This window comes from Plectropomus leopardus, chromosome 19, assembly GCF_026936395.1.
Source record: "Plectropomus leopardus strain MGB_pleo_1.0 chromosome 19, ASM2693639v1, whole genome shotgun sequence".
Taxonomy (NCBI): domain Eukaryota; kingdom Metazoa; phylum Chordata; class Actinopteri; order Perciformes; family Serranidae; genus Plectropomus; species Plectropomus leopardus.
This window is the reverse complement of record NC_142194.1, coordinates 10505906-10522098: the sequence shown is the minus strand read 5'-3', so window position 1 is coordinate 10522098 and position 16193 is coordinate 10505906. Positions and strand designations below refer to the sequence as shown.

General features: G+C 38.9%; 1 protein-coding gene across 5 annotated transcripts in view; it reads right to left on the bottom strand.

Annotated features, from left to right (window-relative positions):
• Window positions 1-16193, bottom strand: part of ctbp2l (C-terminal binding protein 2, like) — a 139873-nt gene that overhangs the window by 13578 nt on the left and 110102 nt on the right. For all 5 annotated transcript variants that reach the window (XM_088069658.1, XM_088069659.1, XM_088069657.1 and 2 more), the window contains 4 exons: window positions 15888-16102; window positions 14456-14586; window positions 11921-12048; window positions 10242-10359 (listed from right to left, as the gene is read on the bottom strand). In XM_088069658.1, the coding sequence (XP_087925784.1) occupies window positions 10242-10359; window positions 11921-12048; window positions 14456-14586; window positions 15888-16102 (592 nt within the window). The remainder of the gene's footprint in view (window positions 1-10241; window positions 10360-11920; window positions 12049-14455; window positions 14587-15887; window positions 16103-16193) is intronic.

Sequence of the window (16193 nt, the reverse complement as noted above, 5' to 3'; positions counted from 1 at the left end):
CCAAAAACAGCTTAAAACACCTCAAAACAGCATTAAATAGCGTGCCGAGACTCGCCATAGCAAAGAAAGTTGCAAAAACGGACAAAAACACCATGAAATAGCATGTTGAAAAAATGAGCGAAAAGGCAAGGCTATAGTATGGAAAAATGTCAAAATATGGCATGTCCCAAAAACAGCTTAAAACACCTCAAAACAGCATTAAATAGCGTGCCGAGACTCGCCATAGCAAAGAAAGTTGCAAAAACGGACAAAAACACCATGAAATAGCATGTTGAAAAAATGAGCGAAAAGGCAAGGCTATAGTATGGAAAAATGTCAAAATATGACATGTCCCAAAAACAGCTTAAAACACCTCAAAACAGCATTAAATAGCGTGCAGAGACTCGCCATAGCAAAGAAAGTTGCAAAAACAGACAAAAACACCATGAAATAGCATGTTGAAAAAATGAGCGAAAAGGCAAGGCTATAGTATGGAAAAATGTCAAAATATGACATGTCCCAAAAACAGCTGAAAACACCTCAAAACAGCATTAAATAGCGTGCCGAGACTCGCCATAGCAAAGAAAGTTGCAGATATGGACAAAAACACCATGAAATAGCATGTTGAAAAAATGAGCGAAAAGGCAAGGCTATAGTATGGAAAAATGTCAAAATATGGCATGTCCCAAAAACAGCTTAAAACACCCCAAAACAGCATTAAATAGCGTGCCGAGACTCGCCATAGCAAAGAAAGTTGCAAAAACGGACAAAAACACCATGAAATCGCATGTTGAAAAAATGAGCAAAAAGGCAAGGCTATAGTATGGAAAAATGTCAAAATATGACATGTCCCAAAACAGCTGAAAATACCTCAAAACAGCATTAAGAAGCTTGCTAAGACATGCTTTAGTAAAATACTCTTAGTTGTATTTGTATGATTATGTATTCTACATAGTTAGTTTTATACTTTATGTCCACCTCAAGGAAATACCTTCCCAAACATGGCAGTTGTAGTACCAACAATTTATGTTTGGCCATTGAACCCTGAGCTAAATCAATGCCAGTAAATTTAGCAACACAAATACATACCTCATTCCTCAAAAGAAGAAGTCGCCTGTTCTGTGTCAATAAATTTGCATTTACTCTCGTCTCTGTTTGGGCTCACCCGAGCATTTGTCTTTGTTGTACTTGTCTTCATTTGTACTCATTGTCTAAAATCTTTTTTGTACTCATCTTCACATATGTTGTATTTGTTCATTGTATTCATGTTTGTTGTAATTGTAATCATTGTATACCTTTACTTTTGCTAAAAATAAACGTGTGCTGATTGAAGTTCCAACAGGTGTCTCCATCCTTCAAAAGTCATGATGGGAAACTAATACTGTCAAGTATGTACTCTATGGAATAGAATAATGGGAAAACAGCCAAAAACACTAAAAGGTAGCATGTTGACAAAATTAACGAAGAGGCAAGGCTATAGGATGTCCCATAAACAGCTTAAAACACGTCAAAACAGCATTAAATAGCGTGCCGAAACTCGCCATAGCAAAGAAAGTTGCAAAAACGGACAAAAACACCATGAAATAGCATGTTGAAAAAATGAGCGAAAAGGCAAGGCTATAGTATGGAAAAATGTCAAAATATGACATGTCCCAAAAATAGCTGAAAACACCTCAAAACAGCATTAAATAGCGTGCAGAGACTCGCCATAGCAAAGAAAGTTGCAAAAACGGACAAAAACACCATGAAATCGCATGTTGAAAAAATGAGCAAAAAGGCAAGGCTATAGTATGGAAAAATGTCAAAATATGACATGTCCCAAAAACAGCTGAAAACACCTCAAAACAGCATTAAATAGCGTGCAGAGACTCGCCATAGCAAAGAAAGTTGCAAAAACGGACAAAAACACCATGAAATAGCATGTTGAAAAAATGAGCGAAAAGGCAAGGCTATAGTATGGAAAAATGTCAAAATATGGCATGTCCCAAAAACAGCTTAAAACACCTCAAAACAGCATTAAATAACGTGCCGAGACTCGCCATAGCAAAGAAAGTTGCAAAAACGGACAAAAACACCATGAAATAGCATGTTGAAAAAATGAGCGAAAAGGCAAGGCTATAGTATGGAAAAATGTCAAAATATGACATGTCCCAAAAACAGCTTAAAACACCTCAAAACAGCATTAAATAGCGTGCCGAGACTCGCCATAGCAAAGAAAGTTGCAAAAACGGACAAAAACACCATGAAATAGCATGTTGAAAAAATGAGCGAAAAGGCAAGGCTATAGTATGGAAAAATGTCAAAATATGACATGTCCCAAAAACAGCTGAAAACACCTCAAAACAGCATTAAATAGCGTGCTGAGACTCGCCATAGCAAAGAAAGTTGCAAAAACGGACAAAAACACCATGAAATAGCATGTTGGAAAAATGACCGGAAAGGCAAGGCTATAGTATGGAAAAATGTCAAAATATGACATGTCCCAAAAACAGCTTAAAACACCTCAAAACAGCATGAAATAGCGTGCTGAGACTCGCCATAGCAAAGAAAGTTGCAAAAACGGACAAAAACACCATGAAATAGCATGTTGGAAAAATGACCGGAAAGGCAAGGCTATAGTATGGAAAAATGTCAAAATATGACATGTCCCAAAAACAGCTTAAAACACCTCAAAACAGCATTAAATAGCGTGCCGAGACTCGCCATAGCAAAGAAAGTTGCAAAAACGGACGAAAACACCATGAAATAGCATGTTGAAAAAATGAGCGAAAAGGCAAGGCTATAGTATGGAAAAATGTCAAAATATGACATGTCCCAAAAACAGCTTAAAACACCTCAAAACAGCATTAAATAACGTGCCGAGACTCGCCATAGCAAAGAAAGTTGCAAAAACGGACAAAAACACCATGAAATAGCATGTTGAAAAAATGAGCGAAAAGGCAAGGCTATAGTATGGAAAATGTCAAAATATGACATGTCCCAAAAACAGCTGAAAACACCTCAAAACAGCATTAAATAGCGTGCCGAGACTCGCCATAGCAAAGAAAGTTGCAAAAATGGACAAAAACACCATGAAATAGCATGTTGAAAAGATGAGCGAAAAGGCAAGGCTATAGTATGGAAAAATGTCAAAATATGACATGTCCCAAAAACAGCTTAAAATACCCGAAAACAGCATAAAATAGCGTGCCGAGACTCACCATAAAAAAGAAAGTTGCAAAAACGGACAAAAACACCATGAAATAGCATGTTGAAAAAATGACCGAAAAGGCAAGGCTATAGTATGGAAAAATGTCAAAATATGACATGTCCCAAAAACAGCTTAAAACACCTCAAAACAGCATTAAATAGCGTGCCGAGACTCGCCATAGCAAAGAAAGTTTCAAAAATGGACAAAAACACCATGAAATAGCATGTTGAAAAAATGAGCGAAAAGGCAAGGCTATAGTATGGAAAAATGTCAAAATATGACATGTCCCAAAAACAGCTTAAAACACCTCAAAACAGCATGAAATAGCGTGCTGAGACTCGCCATAGCAAAAGAAAGTTGCAAAACGGACGAAAAACACCATGAAATAGCATGTTGAAAAAATGAGCGAAAAGGCAAGGCTATAGTATGGAAAAATGTCAAAATATGACATGTCCCAAAAACAGCTTAAAACACCTCAAAACAGCATTAAATAGCGTGCAGAGACTCGCCATAGCAAAGAAAGTTGCAAAAACGGACAAAAACACCATGAAATAGCATGTTGGAAAAATGACCGGAAAGGCAAGGCTATAGTATGGAAAAATGTCAAAATATGACATGTCCCAAAAACAGCTTAAAACACCTCAAAACAGCATAAAATACCGTGCCGAGACTCGCCATAGCAAAGAAAGTTGCAAAAACGGACAAAAACACCATGAAATAGCATGTTGAAAAAATGAGCGAAAAGGCAAGGCTATAGTATGGGAAAATGTCGAAACATGGCATGTCCCAAAAACAGCTTAAAACACCTCAAAACAGAATAAAATACGGTGCCGAGACTCGCCATAGCAAAGAAAGTTGCAAAAATGGACAAAAACACCATGAAATAGCATGTTGAAAAGATGAGCGAAAAGGCAAGGCTATAGTATGGAAAAATGTCAAAATATGACATGTCCCAAAAACAGCTTAAAATGCCCGAAAACAGCATAAAATAGCGTGCCGAGACTCACCATAGAAAAGAAAGTTGCAAAAACGGACAAAAACACCATGAAATAGCATGTTGAAAAAATGAGCGAAAAGGCAAGGCTATAGTATGGAAAAATGTCAAAATATGACATGTCCCAAAAACAGCTGAAAACACCTCAAAACAGCATTAAATAAGCGTGCTGAGACTCGCCATAGCAAAGAAAGTTGCAAAACGGACAAAAACACCATGAAATAGCATGTTGAAAAATGAGCGAAAAGGCAAGGCTATAGTATGGAAAAATGTCAAAATATGACATGTCCCAAAAACAGCTTAAAAACACCTCAAAACAGCATTAAATAGCGTGCCGAGACTCGCCATAGCAAAGAAAGTTGCAAAAACGGACGAAAACACCATGAAATAGCATGTTGAAAAAATGAGCGAAAAGGCAAGGCTATAGTATGGAAAAATGTCAAAATATGACATGTCCCAAAAACAGCTGAAAACACCTCAAAACAGCATTAAATAGCGTGCCGAGACTCGCCATAGCAAAGAAAGTTGCAAAAACGGACAAAAACACCATGAAATAGCATGTTGAAAAAATGAGCGAAAAGGCAAGGCTATAGTATGGGAAAATGTCGAAACATGGCATGTCCCAAAAACAGCTTAAAACACCTCAAAACAGAATAAAATACGGTGCCGAGACTCGCCATAGCAAAGAAAGTTGCAAAAATGGACAAAAACACCATGAAATAGCATGTTGAAAAAATGAGCGAAAAGGCAAGGCTATAGTATGGAAAAATGTCAAAATATGACATGTCCCAAAAACAGCTTAAAATACCCGAAAACAGCATAAAATAGCGTGCCGAGACTCACCATAAAAAAGAAAGTTGCAAAAACGGACAAAAACACCATGAAATAGCATGCTGAAAAAATGAGCGAAAAGGCAAGGCTATAGTATGGGAAAATACATGTCCCAAAAACAGCTTAAAACACCTCAAAACAGCATTAAATAGCGTGCCGAGACTCGCCATAGCAAACAAAGTTGCAAAAACGGACAAAAACACCATGAAATAGCATGTTGAAAAAATGAGCGAAAAGGCAAGGCTATAGTATGGAAAATGTCAAAATATGACATGTCCCAAAAACAGCTGAAAACACCTCAAAACAGCATTAAATAGCGTGCCGAGACTCGCCATAGCAAAGAAAGTTGCAAAAACGGACAAAAACACCATGAAATAGCATGTTGGAAAAATGACCGGAAAGGCAAGGCTATAGTATGGAAAAATGTCAAAATATGACATGTCCCAAAAACAGCTTAAAACACCTCAAAACAGCATTAAATAGCGTGCCGAGACTCGCCATAACAAAGAAAGTTGCAAAAACGGACGAAAAGACCATGAAATAGCATGTTGAAAAAATGAGCGAAAAGGCAAGGCTATAGTATGGAAAAATGTCAAAATATGACATGTCCCAAAAACAGCTGAAAACACCTCAAAACAGCATTAAATAGTGTGCAGAGACTCGCCATAGCAAAGAAAGTTGCAAAAACGGACAAAAACACCATGAAATAGCATGTTGAAAAAATGAGCGAAAAGGCAAGGCTATAGTATGGGAAAATGTCGAAACATGGCATGTCCCAAAAACAGCTTAAAACACCTCAAAACAGAATAAAATACGGTGCCGAGACTCGCCATAGCAAAGAAAGTTGCAAAAATGGACAAAAACACCATGAAATAGCATGTTGAAAAGATGAGCGAAAAGGCAAGGCTATAGTATGGAAAAATGTCAAAATATGACATGTCCCAAAAACAGCTTAAAATGCCCGAAAACAGCATAAAATAGCGTGCCGAGACTCACCATAGAAAAGAAAGTTGCAAAAACGGACAAAAACACCATGAAATAGCATGTTGAAAAAATGACCGAAAAGGCAAGGCTATAGTATGGAAAAATGTCAAAATATGACATGTCCCAAAAACAGCTGAAAACACCTCAAAACAGCATTAAATAGCGTGCCGAGACTCGCCATAGCAAAGAAAGTTGCAAAAACGGACAAAAACACCATGAAATAGCATGTTGAAAAAATGAGCGAAAAGGCAAGGCTATAGTATGGAAAATGTCAAAATATGACATGTCCCAAAAACAGCTTAAAACACCTCAAAACAGCATAAAATAGCGTGCCGAGACTCGCCATAGCAAAATAAGTTGCAAAAACGGACAAAAACACCATGAAATAGCATGTTGAAAAGATGACCGAAAAGGCAAGGCTATAGTATGGAAAAATGTCAAAATATGACATGTCCCAAAAACAGCTGAAAATATCTGAAAACAGCATAAAATAACGTGCCGAGACTCACCATAGAAAAGAAAGTTGCAAAAACGGACGAAAACACCATGAAATAGCATGTTGAAAAAATGAGCGAAAAGGCAAGGCTATAGTATGGAAAAATGTCAAAATATGACATGTCCCAAAAACAGCTTAAAACACCTCAAAACAGCATTAAATAGCGTGCCGAGACTCGCCATAGCGAAGAAAGTTGCAAAAACGGACGAAAACACCATGAAATAGCATGTTGAAAAAATGACCAAAAAGGCAAGGCTATAGTATGGAAAAATGTCGAAATATGGCATGTCCCAAAAACAGCTTAAAACACCTCAAAACAGAATAAAATAGCGTGCCGAGACTCGCCATAGCAAAGAAAGTTGCAAAAACGGACAAATATTGCACATCAAAAAAAATAGAACAAAAATGCAGCAGCATTGTTCAAAAATGTGAAAACACGACATGTCTTAAAAACATGCCAAAACATCATAGTATTGCATATCCAAAAAAACAAATGAAAATTGTATCGTATAGTATGTAAAAAAGTGGATAAAATGAGGTTTTTGCAAAGGCCTTAAAACCACACAGTATAGCATGTTGAGAAACAACATAGTATAACATTTCGAAAGAATGGCCACATGCTATAATATGACTCAGCGTGATTTTGGACCACATGCATAGTCTGACTCATTGATGCGAATAGCGACCATCTGCTAAAGTATGACTTTTGGGGCAATTTTGGACCTAATGTCACGGTATGATTTTTGTGGCACGATTTTGGACTAAATGCTGTACTATGACAGTTTGGCTCGATTCTGGACCACACGCTATACTATGACGTATGACATACTATATTATGACACTGTGGCATGATTTTTGACAACAAACTGTACTATGACATTTTGGCAACGTTTTTGATGACATACTATGCTATGATACTTTGGCAAGATTTTTGACGACATGTTACAAACCGAGGCTTTGACGAGATATTTGTGGTATACCATAACGAGTTGACATGACATTTTTGACCACATACAATACTATGAGGTTTTTTTTAGATTTTTGACGACATGCTGTATGTTGACATTTTGGTGAGATTTTTGATGATATACGATACAATACTTTGACATTTTAGTGAAATTTTTGACGACATGCTGTACTATGACAATTTGGCCACATTTTTTGCTGACATGCTACATTATGATGTTTTGGTGATTTTTCGACGACATGGTATACTATGAGGTTTCAGTGAGATTTTTGACGACATGCTATACTAAGGTGTTTTTTGGAGATTCTTAAAGACATAACAGACTATGATGTTTTGGTGGGAGTTTTTATGATAAACAATACTATGTAATTTTTCAGAGATTTTTGAAGACATACCATACTACGATGTTTTGGTAAGATTGTTGACAACATACTATACAATAACGTTTTGGTGACAATTTTTTTTTGGCATGCTGTATTATGACATTTTGGTGACTTTTTTTCGACATACTATACTATGATATTTTTGTCATACTCTGACATTCTTTGTCATACCATCCTAACATGTTTTCGTTCTTGAACATTAATCTTCTGACATAGCTCAAGTCTATGTAAATGGAAGGATGTATCAGCCAATGGATCATAGATGTGATGCAGAAAATTTAGCTGGATAAACTACGCGAACGATCTTCCTGGCCTGTTACTATCAACTAATACTCATTCAACAAGTCTTTTCCATATGTACTTGAACCACTGACGACAGAAAATACTTTGGTGGCATTTTAAACGACATGCTATACTATGACGTTTGGGTGATATTTTTAACGACATACTAAACTATGATGTTTTGGTGAGAATTTTTGACGACATGCTATACTTTGACGTTTTGGTGAGATTTTTGACTAAAATCTATACTATGATGTATTGGTGACATTTTTTAAAGCCATACTATACTATGACGTTTTGGTGGAGGAAATTTTGGTAAGATTTTTGACGATATACTATGACATTATCGTTGGATTTTTGACGACATAGTATACCATCACATGTTGGTGAAATTTTAGTTGTCATACCACACAATGAAGTTTTGGTGGCGTTGATGTCGACTGAATATACTGCTACATTTTAGTGACATTTTTTTTTCGACGTACAGTGCTATGACGTATTGGTGACATTTTTTTTTCAGCAGATATATACTATGATGTTTTTGTGACTTTTTTTCGACACTTTTCAATGACATTTTGCTGACAACTTTTTATTGAGGTACTATGCTATGACTTTTTTTTCCAACATAGTGTTCTACATTATTTTTGATAAACTACATTATGACATTTTTGTCATACTATAATACAACATTCTTTTGAAATACTACACCAGACAAGTCCTCAACATTGTATACTTTCACATTTTTTTATAATTAATTTTGATATCACAGTGACTTTTTCATACCATACTATATTTTTAAGGCATAATACAGTATGGCATTTTCTATGTCAATAAATAGCATACTATAATGTGGAAATTTCTCCGGTAGATATACTGTATTACTTTAAATGTACTAAGGACCTGCAGCCACTCTGCAACATAACAAGGCTGAGAACAAACCAGATAAAAAGAACTGAGGCTGAAAAGATTAGCTGTTTAATCAAATAAAGGATCAGAAAGTCATAAATTGTTGGTGGTTTTCTCATCATAAATGACTACAGATTCCTGATTTAGTTCCTGGAAATATGTGGTGGGAAAGAGCCATTATACTGCAATTCTCTGGCAAAAAGACATCGAGGAAAATCCTAAGGAAAAAGAGCCCCCAAAGGGTCATTGTGGGATTTTTTTGTTTTGTTTTTAACTAATTTTGTGTTACCTCACAAAACATTTTGGATTCCCTTTAAACTAAACTGACAGCGCACTATAATAAGACCGAACACACAAACTATTTCTATGAATAAAGAAAGAATGCAAAACTTTTATTGCAAGGGGTTGCAAAAGTAGCTCAGAAAACAAAATCCCACGTTGACCCCTCAGGGGTTCCTTACAATAACACCATTCAATCAGAGGAGGTGAAAAACACAATACAGTGCAGGGATATTAAATTCAACAGAACTTGCCCAAAAAACCCACAAGAAGGAAATCACGAAGCATGACTCCATCCATGACACTATTTGTGAATGGCTTTTTGTCATGCTTACTGGGACACTCAAAACCAACATTCGCTGCCATCCATCTCTACTCTGTGTTCACTCAAACAGGTGAGTACTGGAGGGATTATAGAGGGGACACACATCACGTGAGCTCAGGTGGGAGCGTCTTATCCTGGACCTTCAGACATGAGGCTGCTGGCCCGGATTGGTCGTATTTACCTGCTCCTGATCTAGGCAATAATTTTGTCTTGGGGGACACCGGTTGTTACGGCTGGAAGAGTTTGGTTCACTTGGCTGCGTGAAAGAAGCACATGGAGGCGGACATGCTGAGATCAGGAAGAGCCCACAGGTGGGCAAAAAAAATACCTCGCTAAAACTACAGAGGACAGTGGCACTAGGATCTACATCAAAGGAGTGAGTTATTCGATGACACATCACTATTTTAAAACAGCGAATATAGGAGAAAAGGGGAATAATGGCATGGCATTTGTTAGGATTTCCTTATTAACATAGCAAGAAAAAAAATACCCACATGGGTACAGAATACTTTAAATAATAATAATTTTTACTGTCATTAAAACACAATCCTAAAAATGCAGGGCAGCTTTTGTTATGAAATGGGATGTGGGGCGTTTGCTAGCCATCTGCACATTCAGTCCTTACCTGTAGGCGGCGCCGTTGAGCTCAGGGTGAACGCCTGGTTGATCCATAACTGCCCATGGTGCTGTTGTGACGAAGAACTCCTTGTTGACGCAGTTTCTTAGGCTGTCAGGGATTCGGCCTGTCATATGAGTCAAACACACACACACACACACACACACACACAGTCAGAAGAAGTGAAGAACACTGACATACATCACACACTCTAACAGGCCAAAATGTCTTAAAGAGGCTGAGTGACCAGACCACGGCAAAGTGTTAATGAGTTCAGACCGACAAACATATCATGCTGGGATACACAAATGCAAATTAAGATCATTTAACAATCTGGATGTGATCTGGGAGGCCAGCCCCTGGGCTCCACTCTGCTCTGTTCTGTGTCAGGGAACTAATGATGACATCTATTAAGAGGTCCAGATTTAATAAAGGCTGCCCAGGGCCCACTGAAGTGGAAATGTGACATCTGGGAAAGAAAGACGTGCAACAGGTCACATAGTCTATTGAGGTGTATGTGTACGTCTTTATGTGTTTGTGTATGTGTGTGTGTGTATGGGGTGGGATCGGGGTCGGGGTTGTGGGCCTAATTATGAGATAGGACAGGGTTTAATGCGCACAGCTGAAATGTCATATTATTATGAAATGATATTGTCTATTATAGTATTTTTGGGGTGTTATATGACATAACAGTGACTTTTTGGCTCGACCACAGCATGTGGTCACAGCGCTACACAATGCAGCACAGCCACCGCCGCTCACACAGGGACATTTATCCCCGGGTGCGACCGGAGCTGCAGAGGGACGACGTGTTTGATCAGTGGGTACAGCTCCGGAGAAAGCAGCTGCCCTCCACTGTGTGATTGTGTCTACTGTTAAGTGTATTGTTCTGCATTTTAACATATATTTCAGGGTTGCCAATGATGGAAAACTATGGAATACTATACCATGAACTACGACTATGACATTTTTGTCATGCTATTTCATGACTTTTATTTTTAAATCATACTATATCATGACATTCTTTAAATACTACACAATGATATTTTCTTGTGTCATACTATACTATGACAAATTTTTAATAATAGTTTATGGTGTACTTTATTAGGACTGTTTTTTTTATCATACTATACTATAACAGGTTTTTTTTTTTTGTTTTCACAAGATTTTATACCACTACTTTTCTTCATATTATACTATGCCTTCTTTTTAAAGACATTTCATGGCATCCTATACTGGGACATTTTAAGATATTCTTTCAAGCACTTGTTACACTGTGTTACAGTTTGTTGATTGATTGACAGATATATTTTTTTTACATAATTTACTATGACTTTTTATTGTCATATTATACTATGACTTTTATTACATTCTATGGCATCCAATACAATGACTTTTTATTGACCATATTATACTGTAATAATACTATACTATGATATTTTAGTGTCAAACAATAATTGGACTTTAAAGAAATACAGTGGTCAAACACAAACTAAAACTATTAAGTTGCGTCACATCACAATCAATGTATAGTAAGTGTAAGTTAATGTGTGTAGCTGATGTGACTGTGTAATGATGTTCTAACATTTATGGAAAGGGTCTCTTAATCTCTGGGTTCTTGCATATATCCTGTGTTAGAATGAGCTGAATCGATAACAGACTTTAAATTTGTTTAAATGACCACGTACCAGTGATGGCTCTTCGGATCTCAGTGGCTGCTGCCTCCCTCATCTCCAGAGAGGCCTGCTCACTGTACCAGGCTGTGTGTGGCGTGCAGATCAGGTTCGGAGCATCTTTCAGTGGGCCCTGAGCAAAACTAAAAAACATGCAGAGGGGAAGAAAAATGGAGAAAAGGACAAATGATTAGAAAGTATTTACCAAAGGAGACTGGATTAAAGACAAGGAAAGCTGTGCTGTTTGGCTTTGTGATTTATGATGGATAGAATAAATGCACATTTCCTCAGGCGTCATAAATTGTCCCCTTCCATTAAATGTGTTTTGCTTATTGTTACTTCATTTGGATGTTTGACCTTCACTTTGCAGAATGACTTAAAGTTTGTCTCCACATTCATCAAATGAAGAAGGAAAGTCTGTCCGCGCTGACACTTCACACATGCCACAATCTTTTCCAAAACTTTCTTTCCCTCATCTCTGTCCTCTCATGTGGCACTGAAAAACAGATCAGCTCCCTCTTCTCCTCCTCTTCCTCTATCCTTGTAACACTTCACCTGGTTGTGTCTGGTGTGTAACGCCTCAGCGGCGCCCTGAATCAGTGTCGTGTCGCGTGGGATGGAAGGCCAAAGTTATGAAACACTCCCCTGTTGACATATCGGGTCAGCGGAGCATGAGTTCCAGCTTCATCGAGCTGAGTTTCAGTCTTCTCAAGCAGCCAGTCAGCTGAGCAGCCGGCCAGAAACAAGCAGCCTCCAAACTCCCTAACTGCTCCTGATGCGTGAACAACACATCAACACCAGTCACCCCCTGAGATGGGGAACATGGTTCTTAGAAAGGTGGAAAACTGGGAGGTGTGTCAAGCTGTTTGCCCTCTGGTGAGAGCAGGAGAGGAAAAAGAAATGCAGACTGTAGCTCAAAGCTGCAATACAGTGACGGGACAGCAGGATGAACAGGAGAAAAGGTGATGTTTAAGGGCAAGTACAAAGATAAAGTGTATGACTCTCCTCATTTAAGCTCTAATTTCAGAAAAAGTTTAAGCACTGTGAAGTATGGTGGGATGATTTTCACTTTTTTTCATTTTCATTTCAACTAATACCAACCATTCACTAGAAATCTACAAAAAATACTTTAAAAAAGACAAAAATCCGACATGCTTTCTCATCTAAAGGCAATGTAAGATTTTAGTCACACATTATAATATTTTGCAAAGACTGGGGATCTTGCAGGGTCACTGTTTGCAACTAAATTCACTCCTGATGGAAAATATTACAGTAAACTCCCTTTCAGAAATATGACGATTCAAAACTGCCTTTTGTGCCTGCAAAAACACAAAACTCTAGAAACCCAAGATAAAAGATGTCAAATGCTGACAATATTCTTGTTGATTCTGCATCAACAGAATCCATAAAGATTAACTGTATCTGCATACAAACTTCACATTTCGGATTTTGTCGCCTCAACAGGCTACAAAATTTTAGTGGGAGGAGACCATGGGATTGAGAGGTGCATCTTTTGAAAATTAAGACTTTTTGCTGAAATAAGTGCTGTTTGGTAGATCAGATACACAATGAATTAAACACACTCTTTTTCACTCCACAGCTCCACCAGTTACTCATCATTTTTCAAGGCCCAAGAGACCGAGACTTGTTCACTTGTTTGAACCTCCCAGGAGACCCCTCAATGATTCCTGAATGGCCCGCTTAACTACCTGAGCCACAGCCGCCCAGGTCTCTCTTTTTTTAGGCAAGTCAAGGCATCTTTATTTGTATAGCACATTTCATGATTCAGGGCAATTCAAAGTGCTTTACAAAGCAATAAAATATAAAAGCATAAAGGATAGAGATTTATAATAAAAGAGTAAAGAGAGAAAATATTAAAGGTCAAATTAAATACTAAATGATTTTTTAAAATAAAAATAACCCTTAAATTTAGGATGTTTATAGAATCTTCTGACAATAATAGACATGTCTGATTTTGTGCACCAAATGATCGAGATCACAGAAGCATGCATCAACCGAGGTTAAACACTTATGATTTTATTCCAGCATTGAACATTTATCTGCGGCCGTGAAATTGCCCGAAAAGTCATTTGGTGTAAAGCTAGCATAAACAATTTCCTACAAACATTTTCCCTTTGTTAAACTGTCCTAATAAAAGCATTTCATTGGGCTTTGATGCCTAAAGATGGAAAGCATACACTCTTTGTTGCATTTCTCCACACTCAACCACCCACCTGTACCTTTAGCTGTATTCAGTTTCCTCTGACAGGAAAAAGGGAGCTCTCCATCTCCTGAATTCCATTACCTTCAGGCCCCTGAAGGAGCCTTTTAGAGGTGTCTTTAACTCGTCATATGTCTGCCATTGTCTCTGCCTGCCCGCCTGACTGTCTTTCTACTCAGCTGTTTAAGGTTCTCTGTCTCTTTGACTGTGTGTAATTTGTTGCTTTCTCTCCCTCCCTGCACACCCATCTATTTCCTTGTCTGTATCTGTCTCTCTAAGTGAAGCATTCATCTGTCTGCCTTTCAGACAGTTTTTTTGTGTGTACTTACGTGAAGGGCTCCGTCTCATGAACGTCCAAGGCGGCTCCACGTATCCTGCCCTCTTTCAGCGCCTGGGCCAAGGCCTTTTCATCCACTAGGCCTCCCCGCGCAGTGTTTACCAGGAATGCACCCTGACGCATCTGCGGTGCACGAAACACACAAACATATCAACACCTATAAACAGAGATCCAGCCAGTTATTTTACAGACAAATGACCAGTTGTGGGTGTTTTTGTGTATGTGTCAGCCTGGCAGTCAAATTAATCTGTCTGATCTAACACGACACACCAATCTGGATCGGAGGTCTTAAAAGATATTACACGGGACAGGAATTGAGAAAATATCTGTGGCACCTTTGTTGTGCCTGACACCTGAGAGATCTAGGAGACAGACAGCACCTGGGTGAAATACTGTCAGATGTGGGATAGAGAACAGTCTTTATCCCAAAACCAAGAGATGAAATGAAGGATGAGGGGTGAGCTGAAAGATGAGGCAGCGCCACCACCCCTTGCTGCTTGTGGGATAAAAAAAAAGGCACAACAAAAAGTGTAAGAGGGAGGAAGAAAAAAAATCAAATGAATATGCTCAGAAGAAAGTAATCCCTTAATCTTGACAAAAGCTGAAATCCAGGGGCATGAAAAGCCTTTACGCTGGCAGGCAGTCTTTTATTAGGCCTTGGTGGTTTTGACACACACAGAAACACACAAACACACACACGTTTCCACTTTAAAAGCCGAGAGCGACTGCCAAGATTTTGGGTGAGGAAAGAGAGGAAAGTGTTCTTTCATTGCAGCACTTAGGCAGCTGAGAATCTTAAGCTTTGGAAAAAAGACACAGAGTTAACTAGGTTAGGCGCTTACCCGACACCCACTTGTGTTAGTGTAACTCACAAATCGCAGAAAAGAAGGGCACACGAGAGGGACGACAAAGAGAAAACAGTGACTGGCATCATGGGGAGAAATTGACAGAAGGGGGATGCTTCTTCATCCCGTGTAGTTCCCTGGCGCCCCTGCAGGTGTCACCCCAGGCGGCGCCTCGAAGTGCAGTTATTGACTCAGAGAACAGCACTTTCCCCTCGCAGTGCTCTCAGCCCCCCGCTGCGCAGCCTAGTCGATATATTTGCTGTAGCCGTGGGCTGGCGCTAATTGCATTTGACAGAGCAAAGGAATGAATTTGTGTCCAGCTTTGGTGGAGCTTAAGATAAAGAGCTGGGAATGTGCAGGCAGTAAGGCTGCTGCCGCTTCCTATCTCCTTTTTCTCCCCGCTCTCTCGTTCTACTCACTATAATGCTCTTTAGGACAGCCTCCAGGCTGACAGAGTAATAATACACCAGCAGCGCTGCTTGTCTACCTGTTAGATAGCACTGCATTAAGCCCAGGTCAGGTCACAGCTGTTTAATGGGATGTTCGACTCCGTCTGCATCGTGAGTCTTACTAATGTACCTGTTTGATGGTGAAGTCGTTGATGAGGTGGTGGTTGTGTTCGTTCAGGTTGCAGTGCAGGGAGACGCAGTCACTCTGGTAGAGCAGGTCCTGCAGGGTGTAGACGCGCTGGACGCCCAACGAGCGCTCCAGGCCGTCCTGCAAGTAGGGGTCGTAGAAGATGACGTTGAAGCCGAAAACCTTGGCCCGCACCGCCACTGCCTGGCCCGAACGACCTGAGAACACACGCAGAAGTAAATTATGTGCACATAAGAAGAGATGCATTACTATTACATCGCAAAAAAACTGTGCTGATAAAAACAAGTA